Source organism: Acomys minous (assembly GCF_964271855.1).
Source record: "Acomys minous genome assembly, chromosome: 9".
In the NCBI taxonomy this organism is placed as follows: Eukaryota; Metazoa; Chordata; class Mammalia; order Rodentia; family Muridae; genus Acomys; species Acomys minous.
The window spans coordinates 120,438,330-120,453,545 of NC_140490.1; the positions used below are offsets into that span (position 1 = coordinate 120,438,330).

The 15,216-nt window shown below is 36.8% G+C and overlaps 1 protein-coding gene across 3 annotated transcripts in view; it reads left to right on the forward strand.

Annotated features, from left to right (window-relative positions):
- LOC311605838 (uncharacterized protein) overlaps positions 1 to 14,711 on the forward strand; it is a 52,902-nt gene extending 38,191 nt beyond the window's left edge. For 2 of the 3 annotated variants that reach the window (XR_014782104.1, XR_014782105.1), the window contains one exon: positions 8,115 to 8,308. Coding sequence is in view for 1 of the 3 variants with exons in the window: in XM_084796704.1 (XP_084652830.1) it covers positions 9,003 to 9,079; positions 11,150 to 11,171 (99 nt within the window). In the remaining 2 variants the exon portion in view is untranslated. Of the gene's footprint in view, positions 1 to 8,114; positions 8,309 to 9,002; positions 9,080 to 11,149 lie in introns of those variants that run through there. The other variant, XM_084796704.1, reaches the window with a different exon arrangement.
- Positions 14,712 to 15,216: the final 505 nt, after the last annotated feature.

The following is a 15,216-nucleotide window of genomic DNA, read 5'->3' on the forward strand; positions in this document are numbered from 1 at the left end:
GATTCTCAGTCACCATCTAGACTTAACCTGACAATTCTCACCTGTGGCCCCGCCACATGCCTACCTCTCCGGTCCCGTTCACACCCACCTGCTCTCTCCCTTGTCTGCTTCTGAATCTCCCATGTCTGGTTTCTTCTCCCACTGTCCCTCTCTTTCCTGGGTGCTTCACTCTGCACTCTCTGCTCCAGCCATTAGCCATCAGATCTTTATTACAGTCAGTCAGTGTTGCTTGACATTCAAGTACCCGAGCAGATGTAGAAGGACAAATACTTACAAGTATAAAACCAGTGATCAGCCATAGAAATGATGACAAAATCTGCCAGTACAGAATTTACAACTGAAAATACAGAGACCTTTCGTCACACAAGGTGAAGAAAAAAATACCTCAACATCTCCCTCTTTTAATCCAAGAACAACCTTATCTTTAACAATAAGAACAATTATGAGAACTGTCAAGTAAGAGCTGCACGCACGTTGTCAGGTCCATTTGTATTGGGAAGCCATGGAGAATGCTCCACTATCTGTACTGTCTTGGTGAGCCCAAAGTTCTGCACCTAAATATCTTCTAACATTGTTCAAGGTTTTATATCCCAACCTCAAAACATATTCTTAGACCCTAAATCATTTTCATAGATCCTAAATAACTTAAGCTTTTATGCCTTTAATCTTTACAAACTTTACATCTTTTTATGAGTATTTCTCTTCTGAATTCAATAACAAGGAAAACTGTAAGACTACAATTATCTAGTCTTTAACTTCAGCAGAGACCCAAGAAGGAGAAGGATAAATTCTACCCAAGAAAACCAGAAGTACAGAGCAAGCATCTTTCAAATCTGTAAAAATTACAGGGACTAATGGGTATCTGGTCAATCACCCAAAGTTCCTTTTTATCAGTGAGGGATCCATCTTTGGCTGTCAGGCCCAGAGGATCTGTCAGACATTTCTGTGAAGCAGTAATTTAGAGGGACTGTCTTACTTGACCTCAACAAAGTTAAGCAATTGCCTTTCAGGTTTCATGCCTGCCCAGAGTTTGTACACCATGTGTCAGTGCTTGAGGTAAGGGGCAGATTTTTTTGCCCAATGTCCAGCTTTTCTATATTTGAAGCAATCTCCAAGTAGAGGTACTTTGATGCCCATCATCTTCCTCAGAGTAGAATGGCAGTGCTGCCAGAGGCTGATGTGTCTCTCTGTCAGAAAATCCTTTTATCATTACAACATATTAAATTCCATATTCTTCTGATATCTTAAGTGTTTGAGGACCATCTGTTCACCTAAAGTATATCTAAATAGAGAAATGCTGCTTTGTTTCTTAAAGTCCTGGTTGTTTCATGGTGGGAAGAATTGAGCAGGCAGGGAACAGAGGGTTAAGGGAAACAAACTATTGGTGAACAACTAGCTATAGCAACTAGTCCTTGAGTAGAGACTGAAAAAAGGAGAAGAAAAGAAATACTGAGACCAGGCATAAATTGTGGTACAAATTGAAAGATCTTCTAGCCCAGGAGAACTTTATTTTCCTTCTGCTGCTTTCTTTCTTGGGCCAACCCCTGCACTTAATTTAAAGTGAATTTTTTCCATCACAGATGATTTCTCATCTTTTACAATCAATGAAGTACTTCAAAACCAAAAGAGAAAGAAAACAATCTAACACAGAAATGTAAAAGTTCTGTATTATCTACAAGAAAGCATATACCCAAACTTAATCAATATCAAATCAATGGTCAGCACGACCTGATTATTATTTCATAAAGAATACTTGGGAAAATTTACTCATAAATTTCCCTGGGCTAAAGATATTGTGTTTACATTATTGTCATAGTAACTTGAAATTAAATGCCCTTAACACAGAAAAAAATTGACTTTCTTTCAGTCCCAAACCATCAGGTGTGCTATCCAAACCTAGGCTAACTTCCAAGGGTTCCTCTGTTGTAAAATATCTATTAAAGCATGATGTTCCAAGCTCATATTCTGTTACTTTCAAAGCAAGTTCTAAAGAAACAAGTTTTACTTTTCTACATCTAACAATATTTAACCAAACACTGTTATGTCAAAGTCCTAACTTTCTTTTCAAGCAGTTTCTACTTGGCTGCTCGCAACAGGCAGAGCCAGGACTCTCTCACTGTCTCAAGCCTTTGGCTAGATGCCTTCTTTCAGTATTCTCTGTGGAAAAATTTTCAAGTTTATTTTTCATTATCTCTCATAGTCAAAGTAAGAAATAGAGAGAAAGACAGTTTTAGGGGAAAAAAACAGATTTCAAAGTAGTTATTAGGCAAAATTACACCCAGACCATACATACTATTTAAGGGAAGTGATGATTAGTTGGACATCTTTGGAGCTTTGTCAAGCAAAGCCGTTACAACTTGCCCTCATGTTTGTGATGGAAAACATAAGCAGGAGGCTAAATAAATTGTATTTGTGTAATTAAGTAAACTAGTACCTAAAATCACTACAAGTGTAATTATTATAAATGAATGACTACAAACTTAAAAATTTTAAATTATGCTTAAGAGTTTACAATAGCTTTCATAATACTAGGACATTACATTAATTTTTAATGAGTTGCATGGGCACAATACCTTAAGCAAGAGTTACATCATGTATGCAGTATGTTGTGGCAAGCATAACCTTTATTTCTATCAATATATGAAAATACATACCAATATAAAATATTTGAGACTTGTAGATTTTTAGTCTAACTGAAGACCCAATAACCTACCCATTCTTTTCCCTTGGAAGAAGATACAATTTCTGAATCCTTATAGCCCACATTTCCCCTTTACCCTCTAACACTAGATAGAAGAGAAAGGATAGAGGGGAGAAAGAGATCCTTGAATCAAACCACCTTTACTTTGATTCCTCCGTGATCATAACCAATAAAAATGTGTAACCAGCTCTCCTAAATGACAACAAACAAACATAAACCACCAAACAACCAAAACCACCCACTTTACCTTTTAGGAAGAGGATGTCATGTTGTTTAAGTTGCTTCCTGTGACCACTTCCCCCTGGTAAGGTGGCCTTGCCACGCCACAGAGGAAACGGATACAGGTAGTACAGATGAGACTTGATAGGTAGAAGTGAGATGTTAGGGAGGAGTGCTCCCCTTCCTGAGGACTATGGGAAGTAGAGAGAGGGGAGGAGGAGGGAGGGAGGTACAATCAGGATGTGAAGAATTCAGACTGCAGAACAGGCAGGTAACTTATACTGCTAATCCCACTACATGTGAATAACTCTGAGGCTGAGACATGAATGTCTAGGCATAGACATTGCTTCTTGTTGGCTACAGAGTCCCTGTGAATTATTACTAGATGCCATTCTTCATATGGTATGAATGAAGATTTACAGATGACTCCTTTTTCTGTGCATACGAACAGCAGAGGACTGGCCTTAATTGTTTTGAGCATCACACACACATACACATCTTAAACATTTATAATTTTTAGGACTGTATAATGCTCATAAGAAAGTATATGTTTTGAGAACAAAACAACTGGGCACTGCTGCTGGATCAGACATGACAGGATTTATTCCTCTCAGCATGCTGGACACTGACATCCTGCATCCTTCATGTTCCAGCACCACGTGCTTCACTTACTATGTCTCATCAGAACAGGGCAGCTCCCAGGACAGCTACAAAGACAGCTTCCAATTCCAATTGGTCCAGCATTTTAGACTGTTATACACAGGACCATAAGTAAGCCTAGAATATTTCAACATTTAGAAACTGGAACACAGATGCTATTCCTGGCTTGTTTAACCATTTCCCCCCAATTTTATTTGGGGCCCTATAACAGTATTGTTTGTCCGAAATGAGCCAGAAGAAACCTTAAGAGGATGACACCGCATTTCCCTTAAGAGGTGTTAGGTAGGTTTTGGGTTGGTTTCTTGAGTGATAGATATTTATTTTGATCAGGAGTTGGTTTTAAGTTATTATTGGCCTTATTTAGAGAGGAAACAAGGTTGAACTCAGGGATGTCTCTCTTTTCATTTATCATTCATTCTTAGGTTTGGAGATAGGAGTTGAAAAGAAAGAAGGGGGAATATAAAAAACATAGGGATAATAAGACAAAAAATAGAGTAATGAATCTACCCCACAACTTAATGCTTTAATTGTTACTCACAAGGTTATATTTAATTCACTGGCATTGAATTTTGTATATAGATGCAAAATAAGTTTAACTTAAAATACAGTGGTATAGAACTCAAATTTAAGATTACTCTTTATACACTATATATCTATTTTTACTATAATATGTGGTATTGTACCCATACAACTCAATTATAATATAAGGTTTCCTTCCAACATTTTGAAAATAACTTAGAAATGCAACAAGTCCAACTTCAAAATTTCCCATAGTCTATCAGTCTGAGTGCTATTTAAACATCCAAGTCTCTTCTGAGCCTCATGTAATCTCTTAAAAATGAAATTGAAAAGCGGATCACATACTTTCAACATACAATGAATGGCACAGAATATACATTTCTTTTTCAAAGAGAAACAAAGGTATCTTAGTCAAGAAATACTGGAGCAAAACAAGACCAAAACGAGCAAGGAAAACATCAAACTTTACATCTTTAAATCTGATGTCAAAACAATCTTCAGATCCCCAACTCATTTCAGCTTTGTTGACTACAGTTTATTTCTTTTCCTTGGGCTGGTTCCACTCCTTGTTAGAAACTTTCTCTAGCAGGTATCCCAGGGCTCTGGCAACTCTGACATCTTGGGTTCTTCAAGGCAATTCAGGCTTCCCCTTACAGCTTCACCCAATGGGCTCTCCAGGCCTCCACTCAGGGATAGTCCTGCCCCACTCTTGGACTTAGCAGCTTCCTCAGCCATGAAGTGAGACTCTATAATCTGTTTCTTGTATTCTTGACTCTGAAGTCAGAACAATGTAGCTGATGCTGCCAAGTTCTGCTGCTTGCTGGGGCTGGAACATGGCCTTCTCATTGAATGACATATTGACACCAGCTTCTGTTTTTCAGGGATTCCATCATTGCCTAAGTTTGACTGTTCTGAAACTCACTCTGTAGACCAGACTGGCTTTAAACTGAGTGATTTTTATACCTCTGTATCTTGAGGGCTAGAGGTAAAAGTATGCATGACGACACCTGGTTAAACTTCTCTTTAATTCCTTTTAACAAATTGGAAGTTTAGATGGGTGGAGTTTTGCTCTGAAGTCAACACTCTGTTTATTTCTATTAGCATTGGCCTTTTCTCTGATCTGCTTTAACTTCATGGTACTCCTTTTCTCTTCCAACTACACATTTGATATTTTTTTCTTGCTTAACTTGCTCCTTTTTATTATTGATCTGGAAAAGACTGAACAGAAGTAGCCACACTCAATGCCAGGTTGTTTGGAAATCTATGCCAACACTGTTAATTCACGACACTTCACTTTAGTCTTACGATTACTTTGGCAAGGGTAGAAATCAGCCATGTTCCTCTTCAAAATATCACTAGAGCAGTCTCAAGGTCACATAAAAAATTCTTCACCTTTGAAACCCTTGAGCAGGGCCCCATAGTTCAAATCATCCTCAACATAACTTTCTTCATGCTCCTACAGTGTGGCTCATTAAACACTGTTTAATGTGTTCAACTACTTTTCTTTTTTAAAATTTTTAAATTTTATTGTAATATATTCACATTACATCCTGATTGTAACCCCCTCACTTTTAGCCTCCTGTTCCTACCCTACCTCCATCTCCTGCCCTATTCCCCTCCCATAGACTTCTGACTGGTGGTGTCCTCCTGTCGCTACCATCTGACCACACCACATCCTGTCTCATGTTGATAGCCTGCATCCCCTCCCTCTGTGTTCCCGCAGAGCCTCCCTGCCAGGGGGCATTCATCAAATCACAGGCACCAGAGTTTGTTCAGGAAGTTGTCTCCTGTGCCAATGAGTTCAAAGCTTCTCCTCATTTCTTCTAACAGATTTAGTGTGCCTGGTTTTATGTTAAGGCCTCTAATCCACTTGGACTTTCATTTTGTGCATGGTGATATGTATGGATCTATTTGTATTTTTCTTTATGTACATATCCAGTTAGACCAGCACCATTTGTTGAAGAGTCTGTCTTTTTTCCAATGTATAGTTTTAGCTTATTTTTAAAAAATCAAGTGTCCAGAGGTGTGTGGGTTTAGTTTTTGGGTCTTTGATTTGATTCCATTGACCAATCAGCCTATTTCTATGCCAGTACAATGCTGTTTTTATTATTGGTGCAGTACATCTTGAGATCTGGTATGGAGATTCCTACAGAAGACCTTTTATTGTACAGGGTTGTTTTAGCTATTCTGGATTTTTTGTTTTCCATATGAAGTTAGGAATTGATCTTTCAAGATCCGTAAAGAATTTTGTATGTATTTTGATGGGAACGGCATTGAATCTGTAGGTTGCTTTTGGAAAGATGGCCATTTTTATCATGTTGATTTCCCAATTCATGACCATGTGAGATCTTTCCATGCACTGTTATTTTCTTTAATTTCTTTCTTTAGGTACTTGAAGTTTTTTTATACAAGTCTTTTACTTGATTGGGTTAGTTACATGAAGATACTTTATTGTATTTGTGGCTATTGTGAAGGGTTAGTTTCCCTAGTTTCTTTCTTTGCTAGTTTGTCACTTGTATACAGGATGGATATTGATTTTTTAGGTGATTTTGTATCTAGCCACTCTATTGAAGGTGTTTATCAGCTTTAGGAGCTCCTTGGGGTCACGTATGTACTCTATTATATCATCTGCAAATGGTAATAACTTGATTTCTTCCTTTCTAATTTGTATTATTTTAATCTCCTTTATCTGTCTTTTTGCTCTATCTAGGACTTCAAATACTATATTGAAAAGATAGGGAGAAAGTGGACAGCCATTTGGTATTCTTCTGTTGAGAATTCTCTGTTTAGTTCCAAGCCCCATTTCTCATTGGGTTATTTGGTTTGGTGGTGTTTAATTTCCTGAGTTCTTTATATATTTTGGATATTAGACCTTTGTCATATGTAGGGTTGGTGAAGATCTTTTCCCAGTCTGTAGGCTGTCATTTTGTTCTGTTGACAGTGTCCCCTGCCTTACAGAAGCTTCTCAGTCTCATGAGGTCCCATTTATTAATTGTTGACCTTAGGAATTATATTGGCAGGATTTTTCTAATCTCTCCTGCAAAACAACATTACATTTGCAAAAAAAAAACCCAAAAAACAAACAAACAAACAAACAAACATATGTTTCATGATATCTGATCACACTATGTACCCCAATGTTGTGGTATTTACTTGAAATAAAAACCTCTTTTTAGTTGTGTTGTGGCTCAGCCCTTACACACACCTTTAATCCAAGAATGTTCTGCTTGAATATAGTAAACAGGATTAAAGAAAGTCAACCATAAGTCAGGAGGCACAACAAGAAACCAATTGACAGGAAGTGAACAGAGGATTATTAAGAAGAAAAAAAAAGAGAGTAAGAGAAAGTCAGGATGACAGATATGAATATGCAAAGAAATTAGAATGGAGGAACATTTTGGTTGAGGGGTTTTGAGATGGCATGGAAGAAAAAGGGGTATCTCCTGGGACATTGGCTGAAAAGATTTTTCCAGGGAACAAACTCAGCTGGGTGCTTTTTCTGCCCCTCTGGGCTAGCAGGTTTCATTTCAGAGTGTGGCTCCTGAATCTTTATTGGGAAAAATGAATGATTGAGATTTTGATAAAAACTGGGAGATATTGACTGGCTACTTTCCATAACCGGATAACTACTCAAGAGCTAAGTAATTTGTTTCCTACATTACAAGGTGATAGGTATTTAAGTAGTCCAAGGAAATCATCAGCTGAGGTAGAGAGGGAATTGGCTCTGGTAAAAATAAATTACAAGATGCACATGTGAACCGCTTAGGTTTACAGCTGGACTAATTTTTGTTATTTTGGCTTCTACTAATTCTCACACAGAAATTCTTATTCAGAGAAAAAAATAATATCCTAGAATGGATATTTTTAGCACACAGAGTTAAAAAAATGAAAGGCCTATGCAGGAAAGAGTTCTGAATTGATTCTGAAAGGAAAAATGAGATTTTGTCAGTTGGTAGGAATAGAGACAGAAGAAATCGTGGAACCATTTAATAATATGGATTTTGTCTCATTATAGAAAGAAAATGAACATTGGCAAAGAGCTTGCAGTAATTTTTTGGGAGAGATTAACAATAAATATCTCAAAGCAAGAGACACGAGTTTATAAAAAAGAAATAATTGGATTCTTGCTAATATAGTAAAAAGGATACCAATCTCTGAAGTCTCTACGTTCTATACTGATGCAAATAAATAAGGAAAGCCTGATTATAACACAGGAATGATAAGTAAAATTCCTCAAAGCCCCGTGGTTCAGTTCAAAAATCAGAGCTGCATGCCATTCTTGTTGTGTTACTGTATTTTCCTGACAAAGATGTCTGGTCATGGGAGGCATGGGCAGAAATGGAAAAACCTAACAAATTTATGCAAGACAGCAAATTTCCTCTAGTTTATACAGGCAAGATAGACAAAATGTCTGGAAATAATGAAATAGTGGAGAAATTGGCATCATGTTTAAGATTAGAATACAAAGATTTTTCCAGGGAACAAACTCAGAATAAATTAGCAAGAATGATATTTGAAAAACTTGAAAGTTTTCCTGTAACCCTAAAAAAATAAGGGGAAATGAAGAATCAGTTAAAACAGTATAACCCTAATCCATAGCCAGGCAATGGTTCATGCCTTTAACCCTAACACTTGGAAGGCAGAGACAGGCACATAAGAATTACAGTGATTTAAATTCCAAAGCTTCTTACAACCTTTTCTAATCCCTGATTTAGTGGAATTTCATTGAGTTTCTCTCCATTTCGTTTGATGCTGGTAACTGGCTTACTGTATATAGCCTTTTTATGTTTAGGTGTGTGCCTTGTATCCCTCATCCTTCCAATACTTAAATATGAGTAGATGGTGGATTTTATCAAATACTTTTTTGGCATCTAAGGAGATAATTATGTTTTTTTTCTTTCAGTTTGTTTATATGATGGATTACATGGATGGATTTTATATATTGAACCATCCCTACATGCCTGGGATAAAGCCTATTTGGTAATAGTGAATGACATTTTTGATGTATTCTTGGATTCAGTTCATGGGTATTTTATTGAGAATTTTTGTGTCAAGGTTCATAAGAAAAATTGGACTAAAATTCTCTTTCTTTGTTGGGCCTTTATGAGGTTTAGGTATCAAAATAATTGTGTCATGGTACTGCCATAGAAACCGGCTGATTCAAATAAAATTGAAGACCTAGAAATAAACCCACAAACCTGTGTACACTTAAATTTTGACAAAGCAAAAACCATACAATGGAAACAAGATAACATCTCCACCAAATTGTGCTTGTTTAACTGGATATGTACATGTAGAAAAATGCAACTAGACCCATGTTTATCACCCTGCACAAAATGAAAGTCCAAGTGAATTAATGACATCAATACAAAGCCAGACACAGTAAATCTGTTAGAAAAAAAATGAGGAAGGGCCTTGAACTCATTGGCACGAGAGACAACTTCTTGAACAGAATACCAATAGCTCAACCTATAAGATCAACAATTAATGAACCTAAAAAGCTTCTGTAATGCAAAAGACACTGCCCACAGAACAAAAAAACAGCCTACAGACTGAGAAAAGATCTTCAAAAACCCCACATCTGACAAAGGGCAAATATCCAAAATATATAAAAAACTCAAAAAATTAAAAACCACCAAACCAAAAGAGCTAAACAGAATTCTCAACAGAAGAATATCAAATGGCTGAGAAACACTTAACTGTTCAGTGTCCTTAGTCATCAGGGAAATGCAGCTCTGAGATTTCATCTTATTCCTATCAGAATGACTAAGATCAAAATCTCAAGTGACAGCACATGCTAGAGAGGATGTGGAGAAAGGGGAACACTCTTTCATTGGTGGTGGGAGTGAAAACTTGTACAACCAGTTTGGAAATCAATCTGGTACCTCCTCAGAAAGTTAGCAATCGGGCTACATCAAGACCCAGCTACTCCGCTCTTGGGCACATACCCAAAGATGCTCCACCACACAAGGACATTTGCTCATAAATGTACGTAGCAGCTTTATTCTTAATAGCCAGAATCTGTAAAAGAAAAAAAAAAAAAAAAAAAAACCTAGATGTCCCTGAACAAAAGAATGAGTAAAGAAACCGGCACATTTACACTATGGAACACTACTCAGCTGTTAAAAACCAGGAAAATTTGAAAATTTCAAGCAAATGGATGGTACTAGAAATGATTGTCCTGAGTAGGGGAATCCAGACCCAGAAAGACGTGCATGCTATATACTCAATTATAAGTGGATACTAGCACAAGTAGATGTAGCCTCTGAGAGACTCCACTCAGCGAGGGATCAGGACAGATGTTAGGAGTGCTGAGAGGGTACGGAAGATGGGGTGGAAGTTCCCAGGGGGGTCACAGGACCATCAAGGCTGCCAGATCCGGGCCCATGGAGGCCTACAGAAACTGTTGCACCAACCAAGGAGAATGCATGTAATAACCCTAGAAGCCCTGTTCAGATATAGCCAGTAAACAGCACTTTCTCCACAGATGGTTGTAGGTAGAGCAGAGCTAGCATTTGACCTGAACGCTGGTGCCCCAGATTTTGTCACTTCCCTATAGTCGGGAGGCCTGGCGGTCGGGGCACACAGAGGAAGGGGAAGCAGGCTATCTGGATGAGACCTCACAGGTGGCCATTTGGTGGGGGAGAAGGTACCTTCTGTCAGAGGACTAGGGGAGGGTAATAGGGCGGATGAGGGAGGGTAGGAATGGAAAGATACAAGCAAGGTTGACTCCCAAGTCCACTGAATACTTGGTTATGGTCAGTCTTGGGATGTGGCAGTCTAATGAACCCTCAAAATCTCAGTGTGGAAAAAAAGCTCCTTGTAAAAAGTAGGCTAAAATTCAAAGTGAATGTCCTTTATGATCTAAAAATTGATACACTTAAGTGTTGAACTTATATATAAGAAAAATAGAATTTTTATCCACATATATGTGTCTACTTTCAAATTTCAAAAAAAAATTTTTTTCTTGAAATATTTTGGGGTTGAAAGACCACAGCACCCACCCCCCTGAGTTAGGTCTGGGATAAGGCTTTTCTTGTATCTTCCTAGGAGAATAAAAGTATCTAAGTAAGGAATTCAGAGACCACTGGGAAAATGAAGTATCTGAAGAAAAAGGGCAGATCATCAAAAGAAAATGTCCCAAGAAAAAGAACAAATTGGACAACTGGTATAGCCCATATCCAGCAGGGCTCTGCTGCCCTCTACAGACATAAGTGACAATTAAAAATTAAAGTTGGCAGCTTTGAAGAAAACATCTTTCCTATCTTGGTGCATCTAAAATTTGGAATGTAAATCATATCTCATCAGTATCAACTCAAAACATCTATCTAGACCTATAAACACCTTAACCCCTAAACAAATGAGCACAATTTTAAAACTAAACTATCTGGTCTTCAACCTTATCAGAGACTTGAGAAACAATAAAACCAATTACCTGAGTATGCAGGGAGTGCAGATTAGCAGCTTTCCAAATGAGAAGATAGCCAAAACTTTATGAATGTAACATTTATATAATTTTTCCTGATTTTTGTGGTTCTTCTTGCTATAGGTGATTTATTGTATATATGTGTAATAGTATAAATGCATATATAAATATAAATAGTGTAAATGTGTTTTTTGCAATACAGAAAATTTTTATGTATTAATGGTCCCGCTTTATAATTATTGTTCTTAGGGCCTGTGTTATTAACTTTATTGCAGAAAACCTTTTCCTGAATTATTGAGTTCAAGACTATTTGCTAATTTCCCTGGCATTGGTTTCGGTGTATGTGGCCTATGGTGAATTCTTTCATCCACACACTTTCATCAGTGTATTTTGTGCAGGATGCCATATATGGATATATTTGAATTTCTCTCCATGAAGTTATTGAGTCTGAACCACACAATTGCTTGAAAATGACATTTTCCCATTGTGTACTTTTCACTTCTTTGTCAAAAATAAGGTGTCCATAGGCATATAAATTAATGTCTGGTAATTCAATTTTATTCCATCGATCAATGTTTTGTTTTTGTGTCAAACACATGATATTAATATTACTATACTTCTGTAGCAGAAGTATAATCTTCCAGCAGTTCCTTTATTGTTTGTTATTGTTTTAGATATGTTAACTTTTCTGTGTTTCCGTATGAAACTCAACATTTTCTCGACAATTTCTGTAAAGAACTGTGTTTGAGTTTTGATGGACGCTGTGTTGAATCTGTGGTTTACTCTGTGTATGACAGCCAAGTCCATAGTACTAATCCTGCCTATGAACATGCGCGATCTTTCTACCCTCTGAAGTCTTCTATGAGCATGCGCGATCTTTCTACCCCCTGAAGTCTTCTTCAATTCAATGGCTTCAATTCTTACTACGCAAGTCTTTCACTTGTTTTGTTTGACTTACTTCAAGGTGTCTTCTTTTGTTATTTGGTTGTTGTTTTTGCCTATTGTACAAAGTATTGTTCCCTTGATCCTCTTTCTCTACCCATTTGTCATTTTTATATGAGACGGCTACTGATACTTCTCCGTTAACCTTGCATCCCTGCTATTTCACTGGAAGTGTTTATCAGTTGTTGACACTTCCTACTGAAAGTTTTAAGGTTATTCATGTACACAACAATATCATCTGAAGATAAAGATACTCTAATGTCTTCCTTTGCGACTTTTAATCATCTTGTTATATTCATCAGTTGTTGTGTTGCTTTAGCTGAGATGTCAAATACAATACTAAGGAGCTATGGCGAGAGTAGACAGCCTTGGTTTGTTCCTGATTTTTCTGTAAATGCTATGAGTTTATCTCCATTTAGTTTGATGTTGGTTATGGCTTTTAGCATTTTGAGTTGTGTTCTTTGTATTCCTAGTCTTTTCAGGAATTTATCATGAAGGATGTTGGATTTTGTCAAAGGCCTCTTCTGTATCTAATGAAATAAACACATGGTTTGAGATGTCTGTTCCCCAGCCCCACTACTGTGGTTAATTACATTTGTTGATTTTGTTTTTTGAACCATCCCTGCTTTTCTTAGATGAAAATTAAATTATTATGTTGGATGATATTTTGATATATTTGTTAATTTGGCTTGTAAGTATTTTATGAAAATACTTATATCTATATTCATAAAAGATTTTTTGTCTGTAATTGTTTTTTTTGGGGGGGTCTTTATGTGGTTTAAGTATCTGGTAAACTTTGGTCTTATAAAATCTTATGAAAGAAGCCCTTTTTATCTTGTGCAATAATTTAAAGAGTCTTGGTGTTAATTCTTTTAAGCTCTGGTAGAATGTTGCACTCAATGCATTTGGCTCTGGGCGTTTGGGGGTACATAGTCTTTTATTTGCTCTTCCTCTTTCTCCAGATGATATGTATCTTTAATTGCTGGTTGTATCTTGGTTTACATATTCATTTGTACATATCAAGAAAATTTTCCATTTGTTTTAAAATTTCTAGCTTCATCAGATACAGATTTTTATGGACTGTCCTTATAATTGGTTGGGTCTCCCCGAGTTCCTTCTCCCTAAGTTCTTAATGCAGCCATTGTTTCCTTCCATCTTCTTTGTACTTTTATATATTATGCATGCTTTTTCTTTACTGACCTTTTAAAAAGAAACAAGAGACAACACGTAGTGTAGGATTTCAACTTTTCTAAAGATTTGTCATTCTATTGTTAACCACTAAAGGTTTAGAACAACCAATTCCATGTCATTCATGCGGCCAATATGGGTATTAAATTTATAATCTCATTCTTCGCTGTTAAGCTTCTTTTTAGATTTGAAGCTATATTTCACAGTTAGCTTCAATAAATAAAATGGACACTAGATGTCTCCATGAATGCATAGACAATGATAATGAAAAAAAGTCTCATTGAGCTGAAGAATTTGAAGACACTGTGACTGTGAAATTTTTCATAAAAATGAAAATTTATGGACAGCTTAACTAAAATAAAGTAAGTTTTAAACTACTACTGGCTTATGAGTTACAATGCGCAGGGTTTTAAGTCTCCTTTGTTGACGAAGACTCTCTACTGAATGCCTACCAAATGCCAGGTACGGGCGGCTGCGCTATCGGGACACGCAAACCGAATACATCCTATCCATGGGAAGCTTACTGGCAAAAGAATCTGGAAAGCAAACAAATGATTATTAGTAACTAACTATGACATTTTAGCTCTGCAGAATTCTATGAAAAGTTGCAAACTTCAAAGGGAGCACAACAAGATATCTAGCTTGGTAAACCTGGGTGAGCAAAAAGCATCAACAGTTGCTATTAATCAGGAAAATGTGTATCTTATAGGGCATGTAGGGCACTCGTGATGAAAGCCAATATACAGAGGACTATAAAAGTTATAGTCTGAGGTCATAAGAGAAGAATAGGAAATAATGAAGTAAATGTTAATTTTCATAATAAAAGACTGATTTTTCAATTTGTGAGTTTCTGGGTTCACGATGGCTTGGCAGAAGTATTTTTCTGAGCAAGAGTATTTAACTAGCAGTACAGTGTTATGTATAATTCTGAAGCAAGTTTTGAGATACTCGCTGTGTCAGATGTTATCTCTTCAGCCTATGGGTAGGTGGGCAGAAGGAAGGTAGGGGTAACTTTCCTTTCCTTTTCATTTTTCTCTCTCTCTTTCTTTTTTGAAAATTTATTTTTCATGTTTTACATACACATTTATATTATTACACATATATCCCCTAAACAACTAAGCTTACTTTTTTTCCTATTCGAATGTTGAAACTTTCTCTTTAAAAATTCTTGCTCTAGGAAGATAGCTAAAACTTTCTTAATTATTTCATGAAGCCCTTTTCTTTTCAGCTTGTGAACTCACACCAATTCTGAGCATCATTTTTCTCTTTCATGTTATCTGGGTGTCTGATTGATTCATTCTCTGACTTGTAAAGAAAATAGGCAATAGTGATTTTGATACTATATAAAAAGAAAAAATTAATAAATCTGTGATAAATAAAAGTTTGTTTTATCATTGCTAAATTAGTTTCAAGATACACAAGCCATATACTTTTGGCATTGCTGGAGCTGGCCAGAGGGTTCAGCAGATCACAGCCTGTCCTGGTCATGTAGGAGACCTAAGTTCCACGTCCGCACCTGTGTCTGTAGCTCACACAACGCACACGCCCAGCTCCACAGCCT